The following is a 21,452-nucleotide window of genomic DNA, read 5'->3' on the forward strand; positions in this document are numbered from 1 at the left end:
ACTCGGCTGTGACTTAAGGATAAAACGAGATGGAGCGCGAATACCCAAGCAAGAAATAAAGATTGTCTCAGCAAACAATCTAGTGTTTACTGGACCCAGCGATCCCAGTATTTTAATTAATTCTCTGTGGGTTTTAAAGCAATGCCAGAGTTGAACCAGCTGACAATAAATTTGCTGTAGCTTCACACGTGCTTTTTCCTCTTTGGAGGCAAATGGAAAGCACCTGCTCTTCAGTTTGACACAATGGCTGATTGCATCTGAAACATCTAATCCCCACACCCCCCCGCCCCCCTCCTTTTCTATTTCACTGAGATTACCTAGTGTGCTCATAGCATTTCCAGCCATTATACAGCATCAATAGAGACAGTATCAGTGTGTCAGTCTGAGGAAAATGAGGGTCTATAACATCTGCAGGAAATGTATATCTACACAATAATGTCTCCATTTACACCTCCCACTATGGCCAAACTTCAGGTTTGCACCCATGCAGGCATCAGACCTAATCGCCGCTCCATTTAGCATAACACAACCCCCAGTTGCTGAGTTTATTGCTTTTTCAATGGGTGTTGAAAGTACTCCAGGTTTAAGCATTGGCCATGTGTGCAGAGAGCTCGCCAGCAATCAGTCTTCATAGCAGGACTGTTGCTCAGGAACGTTGTTTTGTGGTTTCATTCATGATAAAGCAACCCAAACATGAAGCTGTCCAGAAGAAAATCTTCCTGTCCCGTCCACTCAGCAGATCTCTTTGCTTTTGGGCTGTCTGTGCATTTCATTGCGTGTTACTCTGTGCTATACAATGACCCTAAATTTGCTGCTGTCCCTGTAGAACCTGTTAGGGCTCATGAATGGTTCTGGAAGTGCTCTGCTGATGCACCCGGACGGCGTTACAACATTTCACAATGCGACTACTTCAATTACCCCACGACAGCATCCCTGAAGGAGCACTTTCTTTCATCTCGGCAGGACAGGGCTACACTCCTGCTGAATGGCACTTCTTTTTTAATCCTCAGCCTTTAGGACGAGAGCCATTTATCGGTAAACACAGTCGGGAACCAGTGGTCCACTATTCACGTTGGCCAACGCTGCAACAGCGCGACATTTTTGGCTAAATGAGTAGTTTATCACTTTTATATCAGTTGTCTGCATCTCTAAATGTGGAGGCTTATTATGTCCATTTTGTCAAGCATTGAGTCAGATTTTAATTTAATAACTTAAAAGGCAATCAAGCTATTTAACGTGTCATTGGAAAATCTTTATTTGCTAAAAACAAAAGTAATAGTTTCAGTTGTATTAGTTCATTTAAGACTTTACACATGAGATTGTGTGATACACAGATGGCAGATTGTTTTTGCTGAAGAATTATAATTATCTCCCAAACTAACACAAAGCATTGCCAAAGCATTCCCAATGAGTGCAGAGGACATAATTCAATTTTTCTGGGATGTTGGTTCCTGTTCAACTCATTTTCTAATGAGCGGGTGATGTGTTATCAAGTAAAGTACAAGGAAAGGCAAAAAGGACACGGACGTGCTTGTCCCAGGTGACTGGCAATGCCTTCAATGCACACAGAAGCGGACCGGCATGATCCTTCGGGAGTGTGAAGAAACACACATCACATGCACGTCACAGCTGCAAACACATTCCACCAGCGTGTTAGAACGCAGTAACGTGACCACCGAGCTGCTGTGATCATATGTTTTCATTTATACAAGTCTCCTATTCACAGTTTCCACGTTTAGCAGGGAAAACTACATTATTAAACATTTATTATGTAGAAATAAGGGTGTGTGTGTGTGTGTGTGTGTGTATACCATGTGACTGATCCTCCATGTGTCCAAGAGTCTCTATTTGTTCCACCAGGTCATTAGAGTTCCACTGACTCATTCCCAGCAGAATGGCATTCTTCCCCTCCATAACATCTGCTGGGACACACACACAGAAACACACAGACACACACACACATAAGAAAATGCAGCGAAAAATGTATTGCATGTAATAAAATTAGGAGCTCAAAATGATCACGGTAAATGACCACAATAATAAAGTGATGACGTATCTGCGGTGTGCCCATGCAGGTGGCCCCGCACAATAAACAATCACCCTTAAGACAGCAGTGTGACATTTTTATAGAGCTGGATTATCCGATATTTCTCGCTCAACTCCTGCACCCACCCTCCATGTCATCACACCATTAGCTGAGAACACTGCCGCCTTTTGATTATTCACCGATAGAGATTTAGTGGTTGTTTTTGTAATGCGATAATGAACTCTCCGCCCGGCAACAGCAAACTCTTTTGATCTTTTATTAGTTCTTGGTCGCAGTCTAAATATTTTACTTGATTTTGAGATTGCAAACATGTTTAGGCTGGGAAAAAAACTCATTTGACCTGCTGCTTTTGCAGTACTTGTACAATTTCCGGTTGTTTTTCCACATAATGACACGGATCATGCACATTTTCTGTTTCATGTCTGAGTAAAGCAGAGCTTAATCCAAGCGTGACTGCTTCACCTCTTCTTATCCTATTCATAATAGAGGGACCACTTTACAGTTCTAAGAACTTTACCAGTCGTGTCGTTGAAGAACCAGAGTTAGGAATGATTGTAATTTCATAATTTAGCCCACAATGGAAATTGCAACTGTAACCAGACAATACGAGGTGGTTTAATTACCTTGCTGGCCATAACTTAAGGAGGTTCACAAAAGTAGGACAGTATGTAAATAAATAAATAAATACATGTGATGAAAAGAGAGGCATGGAAAAGGAAAGCGACAGCTCGTGGTCCGAGGCAACGCTTCATCTGTCAAACACAGCGGCAGCGGCGTTCTGATTTGGACCAGTGCGACTGGAACTGGCGCCACATCGTTGCTGTTTATTGATGATGCGACTGTTGATGGAAGGAGAAAGTTTATGGATCTATACTCCCAACAGCCAAAAGGAGCAAAGCTGACAGAAGCGAGCTCCATAGTGCGACGGAAAACTCCTTCCCTAGATTTTAATCTTGATGGAGAACTTTTCTGCAGGTACTGTAGCATCTTCAGGCTGTCAAAGTGTTGTTGCCTTGTCTGAATATTCCCCTTAAAAAAAAGACAACCCTTCCATATTTTTGTGAAATGTTTCACAGTTGTGCTGCCTATGACATCAGATATATCCTGCTTGTTTTATTTTGAATTCATTGATGTGGCGTGCATCCTAAATGTTTGCTGACAGGATGTGGACACAGGAACAAAAACAAGGGGAAGGAGCAAGGTAGATGCTGAATCTGTACAAAGGCTGTGTTTGAACAGGAGCAAAATGCAAAGCAGGCCACTGAATCATCTCCTGCAGAGAGGGCTGAGCTGAAAACACTTGCAGGCACAACACAAGCTGCACTCAGCATGTGACCTGAATTAAAAACTACGTATGGTGTCTTCAGGAACAGCGGTGACCCTAAAAACCCTCCTAAAAAATAGAAAAAAAGGCATGTCATAAATGTCACAACAGTCATTTTAGAATATTTGGGAGAACAAATGCAATTTGAGATGTGCCTGCAGCCCCGCGACCCCTGCAGAGAGGAAAAAATAAAAGCCTGAGATGCAGCCTTCGACCTGCCAGCTCTCGGTGAATAAGTGTCTGGGTGGGGGGACAAAGGAGGGGGCGGCGGGATGCTTAAATCCAAGACAAAACGACCTCCGTGACCCTCAATCACTGCGATTGTTCCCCGCTTCTTCATCTCATCATCCCACATTAGTTGAGGCAATGGAATTACCAAAATACTATTTCTGGATTTATTCTCGGCCCTTTCAACATCAGACCACACACTCTGTAAATGAGATTGCCACGAGGATTAGCCTGTGGACAGGACGAGCCTGTCAGGTACGTGCAGGAAATGGCGGATATTAAAATATAAGATCTCCCACACCTCACAAGAGAAGAACAGAAGCCTTTCAAAACTGTAAAACTAGACATTTTGTGCATTCATCATCCTCATGGGATAAACAGTGCTTGCATGGGTAATCTGTGGCTTCTTTTGCTGTCATTGTCCCCTCAGATGTACATCTTGCCTCAAGTTTGTATGAAATGTCTCCATATAATGCATACTGAAATCCCGGTAAATGATTTGCGCTTAAGTCAGGGTCCAACTGTTCCAAAATTTGGATGACAATAGCTTTTATTATGTTATTATGCTGTTTATTCTTCCATTCTGTCACCGCACTGTACTTTTCTTTATGTTCCCACCGTCGACCTTCGCAGGAACATTTCCAATAAATTCACACAACACAGCTGCCGGTTTCATAGAGTTAAGGAAATAATCATGGAAATCACCACCTGCAGTGGATGGTTGGGAGTGAAAAATGTGTTTTCCTGCGGTGCGTGCAGCAGTAGACGCTCCGTTTTATCCGTTATTCCGAGGACAAACATTTCCAAACAAATTCATTCAGAGGTTCTGAAAGGGCCTCTAATGCGCCTTAAAAAATGATAAGAGAAAAAAAAACTGAATAATTTGTGAGCATAGGTTTGGCAGCACTTTCAAACCAAACTAACTCTTTTCAAGCGTGGCTAAGCTAAGCAGCTGCTGACTGTAGCTCCACCTTTAATGGAAAGACATCGAGGTGGTATCGATGATCCCATGTTTTATCCACCTGTGCTGTTCACACATAATTGCGCTCAAAGGATCAATGGTGAGCCTAAAGATCTATTTTGTCAAAACAGGAGCATGTTCCACGCTCTGGCACTAAAGAATCTTCACGTAATAATAAATGTGCTTCGATTGGGGATTAACTCCCACGGTGATTTGTCATGTTGTTAAACAGTAGAAGCAGCCATCACCTTCAAGTTCCGTCCATGCTCCGTCCCACGTTGTTTAAACTCATGTAATCAAATATCGAATCCGTAGTCCATAAATTTTTCAGGAGCTAACGTCTATTAACAATCTCAGTATTGAGTTAGATTCAATCCTGATAAAAAATGAGGCTCTTATGCGTCGACCTGTTCTGCATGCGAAACAAACTTCATTTTGAGTGACGCTCGAGGGGCCACTTGGGTTGACAGGTATGCTGGGGACCAAAACAAGAAGCTTTTATATTCAGAACAAGAGGCCAGTAGATCAGATTCTACATAGATGGGGAGAAGGAAGAAGGTTAACACATCGTCTGTGTAGAGAAGTTGCCTGATAACAAATTCTGACAATGTCACCTTTAAGCTGAAGCAAAGGTACATTTTCTGGGCATAAAAAGATAAGAAAAAAATATCTGGCCTTCAATCCAGCTGAGCCTCTAAACTAGACTGAAGAGGACGACCGGAAGTGTGAGGAGCAAACCATGTTTTTTACATTTTTGTTAAATCCAAGATAAAGGCACAGTATCATTGCAGCGAAATGTTAAAAGCTTTTATTCTAACATTGTCTTCAAAGCAAAGACTTGGCTGTTTTTCATGTTTTGCAACCTGAGTGTTCTTTGAATAACCCAATATAGAAAATTGAAAAGTCTACTTGCAATGAGGCTTTATTTTTCCCTTTCCATGTGCGCTCTCACTCCTTCTCCTGTTTGATCTTAGAAAGGTCACTTTAAGTTTTCCATGCTGCTTGTTTGAGACCTTTAGCTGCTGTTTGGAGGGTTATTGCTGTGGAATTGAGCATAAAAACTCTCTTGTTAGATTCAGATGAGGGAAAAAAAACTATTCTTTTGAATGCTACCTAACTGTGGGACCTTAATGACTCTGACAGAATATTTTAATAACAACCGTAAAAGACTCCCTTGAGTCAACAAAGCTGTGGACACTAAGGAACTATCATTGCAGAGCGTTAATGTCAGCACTATCAGACATTTCTTCAGTCTTGCTAAATAAGGCATTTCAGGACATTTTAATGATTTCATTTTCTGTCTTGTTTAGGTTTCAGCTCAGTTCTGGCGTGAAGTCAGGAAATAATCACATTCATTTTCTCAAAGTTGAGGTTGGATGGACAATTTGTGTATATAATATGACTGCCAACGTCAAAAAACATAAAGATATATCTGCAAACATATGGTTTTCCATAGGGCAGAGGAGAGCATGAAAGATGGGGCTTCAGCATCTACAACATCAGTGTCTCCTAATAGATACACTCAAATATTTCATTAAAATTGGATGAAAATAACTTCATTTTCATGGTTTTGGGTCCACTAACTGGTAATTTTATCCTCATGATGAACTGCTGCAGCAGGTTTGAGGTCTGTTTTAACATTATTATCAAACCGTAGAAATATATAATAACTCTATAAGATGGAGGGAGTAACTTCTGTGTGGGCTTGTGTGACAAATGGAGGCAATGTGTCAATACCAATAACTCACAGTGTTGCTTTTAGTTACAGCTGGAGGGATAAAAACAACTTTTCTGACCTTTCTTGAATGCTTCACCTGCTATCTTATTACCTCAGAGTTCGTGAATGTTACTTTACAAGCCTTTAATTTGAACTCTGAACTGTGGAACGTCCACGGCGGCCCACATGATGTCAATCTTTTCTTTTTAATTTAACAATGAATCCAAAGAAACTGCTCACAGCCTCTCTTTTCTCACAAAGGAACTTGTTGACCTGCGATCCCTTCGCAGTCTGTATGGATATTTCACAGCCCCGTGTGGAATGTCAAGTTGCAGCGAGTCGCACCGTGTCTGTGCACGAATGCGTCTCATCCCTCTGTGGTTCTTGACATTGACAGGTGCCTTGACTTTGGTCTGACAAAATGAGTTTTGAGCAATGCGCAACTCCACTTTCTGATGATAAATATTTCATGCGTTGGGAGGCAAACGTCTTATCTCTCTAGAAAACAGAATATGAAAGACAAATGGGGGGAGGAAATAAAAGATAAAGAGAGTAAAAAACAACAGAAACCGTAATAATGGGATTTCCATATATTTTTACACCACATCCCTCTAAGACGAGGAATATATGAATAGAAATACAGTTCAGGGAGCTCCTCATTTATCAAAGAGGGATTTGTTGGGTACCAAGCCCCTCCACGCGGACTTAATGCATCATGAGATGCCGTTATTGTGATAAGATATACAGTAATTGATTAGCAACCCCCCATCAGTCTCTTGAGAGACTAAGAACTTGGAGAGGATAATTGGACTGAGTGGATGCGCTCGCTGATCAACACATTCTGGGACCTTTAAAGCGCTACTAATGCTACAAGATCTCGAGGGCGCCTTGTTCCAATCAGTCCGGCATCTTGAGTCTCTCAAAACAGCCATTTGAGTGGACATGATGACCTGCCTGACACAAGAAGCCTGTACATTTATCAAAACCAGTGACTTTTTTTTGAGGTGCTTGACAGAAAAGACACTTAATGAGAGAATCAGCAGTTGTTGGACGATAGCGGAAGCGGATGCTGCACAGACAAATAAGTCAATGAAGACAAACTGAATTTAAATTAGACATTTTCCCTCACTGGATGCATTATAGTTATATAAGCAGTCATTAAAGCGCGAAACATTTTGCAACCAAACAGTGCTCCATTTTTCTAAACTTGACAGTTTCGCTTTAAATGCTAATATGGAAGTCCAGACGATTTTCAGCAGGAAATGACAGACGAGGGCGAAGGTAAAAAGGCAACACCAACCTCTGGCATCAAAGAACTCCTCATCAGAGCTGTCGATGGACTCCTGTGCGATATTCTGCAGGCACCAATGAGCGGCGCTGTGCTTCTGTGATGAGCCTGCGAGTCAGAAAAAGAGAAGACAGCTGCATAAGATACTTTTTTGAGGCTAACCAAGGTTGCGCTCACCTCAAAACAAGTCAAGAATGTCATTTTACTCCATTCAGGTCAAGGTTTTTTTAAAAGTGAAAGCATGAATGCGACTGAGGAAAGGTGGGGGATGGCCCTTTGACAGCCTCGCTGGGTAAAAACCACCAAATGGACTTCATCTGAAGGGAAGGAACAAATACAAGCATCTCAGCGTGGGACCCAGGTAATGATTTCATAACCTCTTGTTCCAAGAGGGGGGCTGAAAATGGATTGGGGTGGATTTAGAGCTCTCCATTTGTCGTCAGATACAAAACCACTCCACACTGAGGAGCACTGAAGAAAATCAGCGAGGAAGAAAGCTGCAGGACAACGTCACCGATACAGAAAAACAGCCCTCTCTAAGGATGTCAGGGCCACGGCAGGCTGAAACTGCAACAGTCACATCAAACTGTAGGTTTAAACACATCACATGGGTCCTCTATGGCTCTCTTTTTACTTTCTGCTGCACTCCTCTCTGTTCATCCACTCTGATGATGGAGCTTTAATGAACTTCATTCTCTCCCTTTCTCAGGCCCGGGGCCAAATCATTAGGCCCATTTTTACCACCCGCTGACTCTACAGCATTGTTCTTGATGCGACAGGCTGACAGCTTTAACCGTGGGGAGGATCTGGCCATCTCAGACATTAAGACAAGGCAAATTAAAACTGACATTTTTCATAATCCCTCTGGATTCATCTTTGTTCTCTACGTGTCTGGAATAAACCAACCAACTACATTTTTGAAGTGCGGCTAACTTATGAGTAAGTTCCAATATTTGAGCTTAATCTGATACAATTATCTCATTGGTATTTTAAAGGAATCGGGGAAAATATCCCATTTCTTTGCCATGGATACTAATCCAGTTAAGACTATGTGTCAATAAGAATACTTAGCATGAATCTGGAGGATGAGATTCATCTACTGGATTTCATCTTAGAATGCTAAAATAGTTTTTAGCACAAAGACAGTGATTATATTTTTAATTATTAAACCTGTTGTACTCAACATTAAAATGTCCCTTCTTAAATTATGGATAAGCTAAAATTCTGTGTTTAACTTCTTACTCTGAGGCCACTCTTTTAGCTCGCTGCTCTCCAGGGATCCTGGAGCTTTAAAAATGACACAGAGGTCGAAATCAGCAGAGGAGATGGGGGCAAATGAGCACCAGTGCCCTGCAAACAGAAATATGGTTTCTTACATTATTTCAGTTGAAATAAACTTACAACATAATCCTTAAAGCAGTCTGCTAACATGCACTCCCAATAGTAATTTATTTTAAAAATAATTTCAGATCATTTTCAGCAACACCAGAACCCTTCACCGATCAATTTTCTGTTAATGAGTTCTGCACCTCCCATCTAATGAAAATTAAATGTGCTCTGCAGGGAAAAGGAGGGGATGTTCTTTATTATCACGTCCCAACTGTAAACACTAACGTCGACCTCGAGTTTATAAGATGTCATTTGTGGATAACGCGTTAAATAACAGGCGGCTGCTGTTATCGACCCGCCCCCGGCAAATTTATGCCTTGCATACAGCAATTAACGTAAACAAAATTACGAGAACGTCGTTGCGCAAATTGGAAATCATCACCTCTGATCCTTCCTCAACTGAAGGGAGTAATATTTTATTACGTACCTGAGCATTAACCTCTCAGAAGGTAATCAAGTGGCTTTAATCGGCCGCTTTGGATGTTAAAGAGATTAAAAGTACAAACGATAAAAATAGACCCCTTCTGGTTCCACAAATACCCAAAGTCGATGTTGCCTATTAAATGGAGCCAAAAGACAGAGCAGGTCCAGTGGAATCTGTCTTCATGTCTTCAGAATGCCCAAAAAGGCAACATTTAGCATGTGGTTGCTCTCAACATCTCCCAGGACATCCACGCCCGTCACATGTTCTCAGCCTGACCCTGTGGTTGCCTGTGAAGAGAATGAGGCGCCAGTGGCAAATCTGCCTGTTCTGGAGCTTCCCCATGACTGAGAGCGGCACTGCATGGTCTCGGGCTTGTCCCACCAGAGAAGGCCTTGGCCATCGCACAGCTGTGCTGGCGTCACTTTGGTCAAACACATCCACATCAGCAGCTTGCTTGAGGTCATTTCACAACGTTCTTCCTGCTCCTTCTCACGCAAACAAGCAAACACACTGGTCCTGCTGCTGTTACCACGGCCTTATATGGCCCTGTCTGCCTATACTTATGTAATGGCCATTCTTGTGCTATCGCTCATGTTCTTAAAAGTGGACTGGGATGTTGTGACGACATGTTGAACACAGCGTCGTCCCAGAGGAGATAGACCACCTGTGTCTGCTACACACAACGGCAGAAAATAAAAGTACAAAAAAGAAATGGTTGACCTGCTGGCACCTCATACTCAGCAAAAGATAGGCAGCCCTCTGGGGGTCAATTTTTAGGAAATACCAGTGGCGTTCACCGTGTATTGGGGCCAGGCCAGATGCTACAAGGGTATCTGTCTCACTGGGGTCTCAGTGAAGTCATGGCCAGGGAGGATCTCCCGGTTTCTAATTGGCATCTTGTATAACCCATAATTCCCTAACATGCTCTCGTTTTACTGTCTGAAGGCTGTGCCATCAATCGCGCATCCTGTTTGAATTTTAGGCTTTGAACAATCATAATAAGCAGCATGCAGAGGAAACGTTTCCCCCCTCCCTGTTAGACAGACCTTCATCCCCAGGTGGGTAACGCTTAAGGGTTCTACCCAGAGGGTTTTGCCCAGTGTATCACCACAATCAGTATCAGCCTCTTCCTACGCCTGCAGTATGCGTCTGCGTTCCCATACCTACAATGTTGGTTTATTCCAGTACGTGAATCATTCACTGATTTCTAAATAGTTGGTAAACGTGCAGCCTTTCTTGCCAGAACGCATCTTGAAATGTAAACTGACTGGATGAAGCCTGGAAATGTGTTGCGAGTTTCCCTCTTCCAGCACCACGAGGTTGTTTGTGATTCATTTCTCATGGTTTATCTTCCCATTATCTCCTTCCTGCCGTGGACGGAACGTGCAGCGTCGTGACGCCGCTGAGTGCCGGAGCGGCTCTGTCGCAATCGCCTGTCAGGAGGCCACTTACTACAGTTCTGAGTTGCTACACAAAAGGCTCCTTACAGAGACGCCGCTGTGGGAGAAGTGTTGAGACTTCAGCGCGTCACAGGGCACCATTTAAAGCTCCATTTAACGACAGTTTTGGCTCCTTTTAATGGAACAAACAGACTTGTAAGTAAGTAAAAATATGTCTGATAGCAAATGTTGCTACTCGGGCCAAGTCAATGGCTGCTTTGAGAACTCAAAAAGAAGTCAGGAGATCACATTCTTCACATTATAGGTCACATTCAAAAATGTTTTGATGGAGGCAAAAACCCTTGAAATACCAACTACTGAAATGTCAAGTTTATCTTTGTTTCCATGGAGTAAAAGGACCTCCCTTCTGGTATTTTATTCAATGCCCTTACGAGGGGAAATGGATGGCTTCCCACAAACAAAATAGCCTGCGGACACTGAAACCTAAAGGCCGCACTGGTTGCTTTCTGAATGACTTGTCTATATCCGAAGGATCGTTACGTTGAGTTAAACAAAGGCAGGAATTTAAATGTTAAGGTTGCAAATATATTCAGTAGATTCTAGATTCATGACTGAGTGCATCTGAGGTGACCAGTGAATCAGAAAGAAGAATCTAAGTAAATGTCAATACTATAATAAGCCTGAAAAGAGTTAGAGAGTCACCTCACAGCCACGCTGTGAGGTGACGGCTAACTCTGATGGCTGCACAGGCTGCAAATCCCTGCTCGGGCGTCCCCGCGAGGCATTTGTGTCCTTTGTGTCTGGTTTCAGAAAACATACAGATAAGGTTGAATAAAGACTCTGTATTAGCCAGTAAGTGTGTGAGTGAATAGTGTGTGTGCCCTGTGATGACTGGTGACCTTTCCAGGGTGTATTCCTGCCTCTGTCTGAGTGGGAATGGGAAATCTATGAATATTAATCACGCATCAGCATGATTAGGATTTATCTGAGCAATACATATTTAAGTAATTTAGTCAAATTCAAATAAATACCAAACTCCACTTAGCCCAGAATATACTTGGTCTTTCCCATGCCGACCCTCCAATTTCAAGATTTAGCAGGTTTCTCTAGCAAATTTTATTTCAGTTCCAAGAGTCTCAGAGGAAACATACATAGAATTTCTACCGCGAACCAGAAAAGTGAGAGCTTTAAATGATCCCTAAATCCTCCAGAATGGCAATTAGACCCAAGTGGCCGAGGACTCTTGACGACGGTGATGGAAAGCCAACATGACACTCACAAGTGATGTCACGGCAATAAACCCCCCCAAAGACCAGCAGCATCCCGTTATCTAATAAAGCAACCCCAGCAGGACAGTATTAGAACAAAGGAGCTGTTGAGCAACAAAAGACGCAGGTGTTCATATGTGTGTAACTTGAAAATAATGAGCTATCCTCCGAAAGTACGGATGTCCCCAAAGGCACTTTTGATCATTACCCAGAACATAACCTCTCATTACCTAAACTCCTCTCCAGCCCAGATAAACTAACGGAACCCTAAACTCCTCACTAATTTAACTGTTTCATCTAATTGAAGCCTATAAACGTCAGCGACACCCGAGAGAGCCATTGCGATGGGATCCACGTCGTCCGGCCCGACAGCTCCCCAATAACTCAAATCTCTTCTGACCGACTGCAGGAGTCACAACATCAAAAGTCTCGTGGCCGCCATAAAAAGCCCAAATCCAATAATTTGTCCCTCTGTGCAAGGATTAAAGGCAAGAAATCCCCCCCCCCTTCCAGTAGGGATATGAATAGGAGCAGGGATACAGCGCACAAGTCCAGAAATGCCGGAGAGAGGCCACACTGCTATTGCCGCATTAACATCCTGCAAGCCCCAAAGGTAAACAAGAAGGTCTGGGTGGAGAATCTGTGAAATCTATGGAAATGGCTATCAATAGCCGGTCCTCAGATTTAATTAAAGCTCATTTTGGCACACAGTTTAAATCAATCTCTGCAGCCAACAGACACCAGGAAGATTGATCTCTCCTCAAAACTGTGGAATCAGTCACAGAATTAGCCTTCATACATTATCCTCCTGGCTGCTATTTATCTGCAGTGCAGCTGCGCTGACACTTTCTCCAGTTAATGGACTGCTGTAGCCTATGACTCTAGGATACTCATCATCACTAAAGGCTGCACACCGGCGACTAGAAGGCCTGCTGATTCCAGCCTATATAACTAGCCTGTGGATGAATGCATGTGAAGGGGTTATGCACTCAAGTCCGCACTCCTGTGATTTTTTAATTGCACGTGTATTCGTGGAGAGGGCATCCAGTTCTCTACAGGTTCCTGTAGAGGTGAGCACAAACTGTACATAGCGCCTGCGCACAAAAAAATAGAAATATATATATACACACTATCACTATATAACTGGTGTATATGTGAGTAATTAATGCTTATCTGGGCACTACAATGGCAAAAAAAACACTGTTAAAACAATACATCTGCACTGTTGGATTATTCTAAATTAGCAAGTAACTGAAGCAAGTTCACTTTTTTGTAAAAATGACCTTGTTTAACCAAATAAATAACATGTTAAATAAATGTGTTGCATAAAACAATGCATAAAACAACAATATGGTGCCTCCATCGTGGCTTTTTCCCTCCGACTTTGACCAACAGGATGACAGCCGAGCATATGCTTGGACAAACAGCGACGTGATGAAGAGGCAGCTGAAGGATGCTGTCGCTAATGTCGACAGATGGTGCAGACAAACGGAAAAGAGTTTGCCGCATATTCTTGGTGACGGCCACGGTGGCAGATGACTTGTCGGGATCATGCATCACGCTGTCAAAAAAAAAAAAATGAGAGAAAAGGCAAAGGGGGGGAAGTTTGCCAGTCAGTGTCAAGACAGTTGGCGGTGACGAACGCCAAGCCCGGTGGAGCACGACTCCAGGTGAGCTGCAAATGAGAGGCAGCCTGCTGCTGTGCACTCCCAGAGATGTGCCAAGTGTGCCTCCCCATGACAAACAACGATTACATTTAAATTAACACCGTTTTGTCTGATCAAATATAATAACAGAGGTCACTTGCTGAATGCATTAGCACACATCTCTGTAGAATTCAGAGAACATTGTGTTGCTGCTTGCTGATCAAGCTTGTCCGGGAACCATTTGCCAGCCAGATGGCAAACTGTTGCAGCACAATACAGCAAAGGAAAAGTACATTTCAACCGCCACAACAGTAATATAGTGTATAAATATAAATTGGTTTGGCAATCATTTACAGCATCAAAGCTAGCACACTGTTAGCATTATCCTCCTAGAGGGAAGAGTACAAAGAAATGATAGAAAGGGGCAACATTTCGCTCTATTTTCAGGATCAATCTCACCAGAGCAGCAGGTAACCCTGTTTGGTTTGGTTGGACAGCAAATGCAAAAAGCCCTCAAGTCTGATCCAATTTCATTAAACATGAGAGACACCAAATGCAAAAAAATGCCGCGAGGGATCACAGTGATCACAGCCTGGTGTGGTTTCTGGCAACAGCTCAGTGAAACAGCTCCAGGACACACAATTAAAATATTTAATTCACTCTTTGATTTCCGACAGCGTCTCGCTGAAGCCTCTGTGTTACATGATGCAAACCCGATGACCTCCGAGGCAGGTGAGAATAGACCTGAATGCATCTGGGCTACTGCAGCTGCATCAAATCCCCGGGATTTTTGGAGGGTTTTTTTGAGTCACACCTGCTTTGTATTTGGGGGGCTTGCCACAGTTCTCAACTCCTGATTTGTCTGCATGGCTAATCTTTTAAAATCTGAAGTTCTATTTAAACCGGCGATGTTGACCGTGGTCACACCTCAGCAAATGTCTCCTATCCAGTTGAGATTCATAGTCGCTTTGATTTGTAACACAGTAATTTGCACTCTACTGAATTTGGTTCCCCCTCAGGGTTTTTCTAAATGAGGAAGGCGGAGATAAGAGATCTGCTTACTTGAAACTCTGTCCAGTGTTTGGTGGCTTGGTTTTATTTGTGATGACTTCACGCGCTGCAGGTCAAGCATCATTTCATCACACGTTACATGCCAGAGATACGCCTGTGTCAGTCATCGCCTCGCACTTGCAGTAAGTTGCCATCAATCTGTTTCCGGCCCAGAGGAGCATCTCAGGGTTAAGATGATTTTACGGAGCTCGGCTGAAAATGTGGCGCCGGGTGGTGTGACTTCCATTAGAGAGTGAGTTTCACAGCACAGCTGGGTGCAATATAATTAAGATTAACTGGGGGGGACATATAGTTCAAAACGGTAACATAAAACGTACTTTTATACAATCAGAGACCCACAACTGTCTTGTTTAAATTGCTTTTAAAAATGAAAATCCCCGTTGTCGGCGTTGGTTGTTAGCCATCCAGGTCATGGTAGCCTTAATTGCTCACATCCAAAGCAAAGACAAAAAAAGGCCCAACAGCCTTGGAGTTCAGCAATTACCAACCCTGAGTGGAGCTCTCGAAGAACAGTTTGACCTTAGCGGCAGGAAAAAACATTTTTATGTGCAAAATGCAATACGTACTCAGGTTCATTAAAAACCTTCATGTAAACAAACAGAAATGGCTGAAGGACTGGGAGCATCTCCATTCAATTTCCTCCTACCGGTATATTTGCATCACGAGACCCATTTATCCTTTCCGAGCAGCGCGTGCATCGTGGTGAATCTGCTGTGCTGTCAGTGTTTGCTCAATGTCGAGCTCTACTGACGCTGCCAATATTTCTTAAACGATGAATCGCTGCTGACTTCAAAACTGCCTCGAGAAAGCAGAGGCAGCGGCTGTCACCTTCCATTATCATAACGATTGACACCCCGCTGTCACGTCAGCGAGGGCGAGGTCTGTGGATCGGGACGGCTCCAGGAAAAAGGGGGGTATTTTTAGGGAGTAGAAAAAGGAAACTCTAAGAGGTTATCCCTGATCAGACGGGAAGGATCGGGGTCATACTCTGGTTTTCCACATGAAAATGTTGGATACGCCCTTGCAGATGCAGCTGCCAACACGTTTGAAGCAAAGGTGCGTTTGAACGCTGAAAGGTGTTTATGCCCGGGATTTAAGCAAAAATCAGTAGACGCAGCATGATCCCAGCCCTCGGGATAAAACATGTATTTAAGGATGCCACTCATGATTAGAATCTGCAATCATTTAATCAAAGCTCCCAATCGTGGCCCATCTGATGTTATTAGTGATCTGATATTTCCCCGCAGGTGTTTTTCCTCCCACTCACGGAAAAGGTCAGAGTCGGCACAAAGGTCACATCGCACGGACAGGAGCCTGAATCTTTCAGCCGCTTGCTCAAAGGCTCGGCAGCAGCCCGGATGTGTACGGACGCAGGAAAAACTCTGCGAGTTTCCCTCCTTGGGGCACCATCATGACTTAGTGCCATTATCCCAAAACTGGAAACCCATGAGGCTTATTGCAACAGGTGGCCCGTTGGAGCAGCAACATAATGTGCAACAAATGAACATCTCCCTCCTTCAAAGGGCTGTGATTGTAAAAGAATGAATAATGTGGGTGAAAACCTGCTATTATAAAATATCACTCAACCCCGTTATGAACTCCGAGTCGCCCTCCCTCTCCGACATTGCGCGCCACTAGTGATATATTATTCTTATTTCCACTTTATTTTTAACTTTGCAGTCGGATTGTGATTTTTGTAGGTGTTACTAAAAATAGCATCATCTCGACGCGTAGACGGCAGCTCGGCGGCAGCCAGCGGTGACATCAGACTGCAGGTGTGCGGTTCACAACAGCTGTACGTAATTTGGCCAATTAGCCGTTTTCCTGCGTTTCTCCCCCCGCGCCGCCACGCAAAATCCTGCCGGGCCGAACACTTTGCCGCAACACCTGCGAGCACAGAGGCGAACAGGACAGCCTGTCTGGCGGACGGTGACCGGAGTGTTTGACACACGCAGGTCCGCGGTGAGTGACCGCGGCGCATTCCAACAGATTTGCCGTCCATCCAACGCACCGCCACGCGCGCCAACAACCTTCGGCACGAGACGCACTCGTCATAAACCCGTGCGAAGGGAAGCACGCGCGCACTCTTACCTCTTCCCCTCGGCTCCTTTGACATGGTTCTCTCTCTCTCTTGTTCTCTGTCTCTCTATCTTTCGCCCGTCCGTCCGTCGCGTCGTTGCCGGTTTTTGCGCAGGGATGATTAAAGCGGCGCTTCCTCCATCCTCCTGCTCCGCTGCACCTTGACGCCTGCCTCGGCAGAAGGGAGGCTGGAAGCAGGCGTGGGGGAAGCGATTCGATCGGCGCGGAGACGATGATAAAGGAGCGAAAACGTGGACGCAGTAGGAGATCGGGAGGATCCTCTGCGCCGTTCTCAGTCACCTTTGGCAAATCTCTCAGAGGGTCGACGCGCCTCTGCTGCAGACATACTTTGTGTGTCTGTGCAGACTTGGCTCACATGTCTTGCCCACCCAACTCTCGCTTCTGACTCCTGTCCGCTATGAAGCCGGAGTTCCTCTGAGCTCTGCAGCTCGATCGCCTCCAGCGGTGCGCGCTGCACGACTCAAGGGCGTCCGTCCAACACCCAAAATGAGACTGAATGAGTATACACAGTGGGCAAAAAAAATCGGCTTTCCAGGTGACTTCACAAGATTGTTGTTACGACTCCTTTTAACATTGGTTAATTCCGTCAAGTCGCTGTGATGTCACACTGCAAACCAGCACATTTTCCTTTAAGCAAGGTGGGATGCGCAAAGAGCATATGCAAATTTCAGAAAACACATTCAGCAGGTGCGTCGATCTACATGCATATGAAATAGATCTTGGGGCAAACTTGATGTATATCCATGCTGCTGACGAATAGAAGACTATCTACATGATTTCACGGGAAAATTGCATGAATTAAACATGTGAAACAGCTTCCAATGCACATGCAATCATAACAATGCCAATCCGACAGTGCTGTACAGGCTCTTCCCTAATTAATTTGCTGCTGCAAGATATGGAAAAGACACGAGGTTGAAGAGCAGGGGGGCAATAAATTACTGCAGCTTCTGGGGGGAAGCTATGGCCCCCCCTCAACTAACCATCACTGCAGCATCAGGTGGCTCCCAGGTAGCACACAAACTCCAAAAGCTTTATTAGTAATCTGCTGTTTTGTTTTGGGGGGGGTTGCACATAAAAGCATCCTCTTAGTTCTAATTAAAAACAACCCAGTTTTGACCTTGTTAGCACATCTTTTCCAATGTCACAGCTGCAGGAAGATGAAGCTAAACAACCAGGAATAACGACACCAGCCGCACCGGAACCAATCCTGACGACTCGCAGGAGAAATGATTAACATCTTTGCATATGAGCGCATTTCATGCTAATTCCCTTTTTTATTGCCGGGGCTTGTAATTGTGTAGTCCGCAAGTTAACAGCCAATTGGGAGCTTTGCTATGTCCCCAAACACACGGCGCCTCAGAAATGGAAAGAAGTGTTGATGATTTTTTTTCATTCTTTCCTTCCGAGCAGATCCATTTGGTATTCCGCGAGTTTCAGAAGAGTTTCAGAGTTTGATTGCTCTCCGCAAATATCAACATTCATACAGCTCTTGACAGATAGTCCCAAAAGCTTTAAAATAAATTTCCAAAAGCATCAGTCTGCATGTAGGCAATTGTTCAAAGTAAAAGCACACAAACACATCAGTAATATAAATGTTTTCATGAGCAGATTTAACACAAACATACATTTTTGCTGATTGTCTTTTATCAAACCGACGCTTCATCTGCTGATTGTTCTTCTCTTTCTTTACCCAGTGGCTTCAAATGGTCGACTAATATGGTCTCTGAGCCATGCCTCTGTTCATAGTGACATCTGACAACTGGATTCACATAAATTAATATTGATAGAGGAAAATGCCTGAGGCTGAATTCGTGTCCGGAAAGAGATGTGCACGCAACATCATGAACTCTACTAGGCACATACGCAGTAAGGAAAATGAGCAAAGGGAAATCCCCACCTTTCCAAGACTACCAGCCTGACAACAAGCCCATGATCACATAATAAAAGCTAGAATTAAAGATTCTGTCCCTCCGATCAATTTATGACATCAGGGATTATAAAGTTCAACCAAGCCATGAAGACCATAAAAATCTTGAACAGTAATATGTCTGGCCTCTATGTGCCTGTGTGCACTCTATAACACAGACGCTCCTGATGAGATAAGGGATGGACCCCTGGGAGATCTCCCACACCTGGATTAGGACATCAATAATCTCCTGAACAGTCTGTGATGCAGCCTGGCTGCAGTGATGCAGGTGTTAGATTGGTTTCAGGTCTGGGAAATAGGAGAGCCGCCGGTGACACCCCACCCCCGCACCCCCCACCAGCCAGGAACTGCTGACAAACTCTGCGCCAAGAGTTGTCAAGGAGGCACCCGTGATCCTTTCGCCAGTACATGGATTGACAGAGTCCTGGGAGCTCATCCTGGTGCCAAACAGCAGTTACATCTGAGGGGGTGCCCAGAAGGTCCTCCTGCTGGGTGTGCTGGCCTGTCTCCTGGAGGAACAGCAAACCTGGGGTGGGCACCAATGGATCTGACACCCTTTGACACGCATTATTGAACTGGAGAGGCTAATACCCCACAAGTGTGAATGACTTGATTATTATGTTCCATTTATTCTCGTCATAATATAATTAAATTACTAAGTCTATGGGTAATATATTAATTGCAGGAAGTTCCTGGGTTTTAAAGTTGAAAGCCTGTGTCTTTGTGGGCTAGCTTAGATCCCTGATGAACTGCCCCATCCTAGAATCCCTCCAGACACCCAATGTCAATGGAGCAAAGATGTGACTCTCTGTGACCCCCACATGGCAAAACTAAATGTGCTGAATGTACTGAAGGGGATCATTAGCGCGCTGTGGCTCCATACAGCGAAGATCCTCAGGACAATGGAACATTAACTCTGACCTTGAACAGATGGCGATTGCACGGCCAGTAATAATATTCCATCTGACTTGAGCAGATAGAAAAGGGGCCCAAACGCCTCAAAGCAGCTGTGATTCACTGACCCTGGGAGGTCCACCTATAGCATGAATGGAACTCTCATCATACTTTGTCCTGTCTGAAAGGGACTCTGATAAGCAGCAAATGCTGGCATCAAGGTCGACCCTTGACAGAGCACCCTGTGATAACACCGTGTAAAAATACTGCTAACTCTTAACTGTGTTTGTGAATGCAAATCAGCAAAGGTCCACAGTTTAGTATCAGCAGACAGAAGAAAAAAAGAATAGTCAAGGCTTTTTAAAAAAAATCGAAGTCATTAAAATGAAACATTTATGTAGGTTTCAAAAATGAACAAAGCTGCTTCTGCTTTATGTTTGCCCCTCAGTGCCAGTGTGAAGGCAGTGCTTCTCTTTTCTCTGAGCCTGAGGATCGCTCTTCATGCTTCCCCCCCCCCACCCCACTGAAGAGACACACGCCGAGTCGGCGCCTGTGAAAGCGCGGCACAGATTCAGACGCCCACGTATAGCCCGGCCGGGGCTAACTCCTGCAGTCACTTCCTGTCCCGTCAAAGGAGGGTCCTGGCACATCTTTACGTCCCCTCGGCCATCTGCAGGGCTTCCAGTCTGCTCTGACAACTTCAGATTACAAAAAAAAAGGATGAAGACAGAATAGCTGCGCTGTTTTGGACGACACCATATGCAATTAATTTGTTTTTAGATTCCGATGTCAGAACGGCGAGCGTAATCCTCAGGAGAGTGGAGATAAGTGCAAAGAGAGGATGATAATCTTATAATCTCCCCCGTTAATATTGTAATGGTCTCGCCACACTGGACTAACTTTCCCAGTGGAATTGGCAGAGATGAACAATAAAGATTAACCTGACTAATGTCCGCCTATGCTGCTCCGCAATCTCATCTGCCACAGCTCCGCTCAGAACGAAAGCAATCTAAATTCAACCGAATGCAAGTAGTGTTCTGGGAACAGGGAGATATTACACTTCAATTCAAAACTAAAACCAGAAATCCTGGACTTTTCCCCTGAAAATCTGGTGTAAAAAAAATCGATCTGGACCTCTGGTGTCATTTGGAGCTCCAGGGTTCGGATCCCACAGCTGTCAATCATCTTTTATGCTCTGAAATGACTCAAAGCAACTCCTTAGAAAAAGCATTGAAGCCAACTCATGACATTGTCTGACATTCATAGCACAGATGCATTGGTGGGTGTTAGATCCATTATATTAAAGTTATCTCTTATTTGCTTTTACCTTGTTATATTCTTTATTCTTGTTATATTGATTCTCATTACTTAATGTTTCTTATTATTTGCTAATGCTTAATGTTCATGATGCTTGACGTGTGAACTCGTACTTCTCTGGTCAAGGGCGACAGAAATGCAGCTGCTGTGGGGAAGTGACATTGACTGGAGACAGAGCTGCAGAGCATGACCCAGGAGCTGTTCTTTTAATCTGTCCGATATGGAAGAATGTGCTGTTTGCGAGCTAAGCTAATCAAAACAGTGAAGACCTACTGTACGTACAATCTCACCATTATGATTTACAGTCTTTTGCTTTGTATGGGACCTGTTATCTTGTGTTTCCCCCTCCCTTTAGGCACATTTGAATTCTGTGTAACTAGGGACCTCCTAATTTCAATGAAAGAAGGATGGCGGAAGTTGTGCGTCAGAACGTGTTGGAGATCTGTAA

The 21,452-nt window shown here is 44.0% G+C and overlaps 1 protein-coding gene and 1 long non-coding RNA gene across 8 annotated transcripts in view; one reads left to right on the plus strand and one right to left on the minus strand.

The window, feature by feature from the left end:
- pitpnm3 (PITPNM family member 3) overlaps positions 1–17,756 on the minus strand; it is a 48,659-nt gene extending 30,903 nt beyond the window's left edge. For 2 of the 6 annotated variants that reach the window (XM_029843719.1, XM_029843717.1), the window contains exons 1-4: positions 16,855–17,756; positions 8,808–8,915; positions 7,578–7,673; positions 1,812–1,919 (exon numbers count right to left, since the gene is read on the minus strand). In XM_029843719.1, coding sequence (XP_029699579.1) covers positions 1,812–1,919; positions 7,578–7,673; positions 8,808–8,915; positions 16,855–16,879 — 337 coding nt within the window. In that variant the 5' untranslated portion in view covers positions 16,880–17,756. Of the gene's footprint in view, positions 1–1,811; positions 1,923–7,577; positions 7,674–8,807; positions 8,916–16,854 lie in introns of all 6 variants that reach the window. The other 4 variants (XM_029843718.1, XM_011608564.2, XM_029843721.1 and 1 more) reach the window with 3 other exon arrangements.
- Positions 16,626–21,050, plus strand: LOC115251428 (uncharacterized). Of its 2 annotated transcripts, XR_003889989.1 has the most exons (4): positions 16,626–16,725; positions 17,720–17,874; positions 18,561–19,324; positions 20,136–21,050. It is a non-coding gene; the product is annotated as an uncharacterized lncRNA (long non-coding RNA). The 2 variants fall into 2 exon arrangements; XR_003889988.1 differs by lacking the exon at positions 20,136–21,050 and having other exon boundaries at positions 18,561–19,472.
- The last annotated feature ends 402 nt before the right edge of the window (positions 21,051–21,452 follow it).

This window comes from Takifugu rubripes, chromosome 11 (genome assembly GCF_901000725.2).
Source record: "Takifugu rubripes chromosome 11, fTakRub1.2, whole genome shotgun sequence".
Taxonomy (NCBI): Eukaryota; Metazoa; Chordata; class Actinopteri; order Tetraodontiformes; family Tetraodontidae; genus Takifugu; species Takifugu rubripes.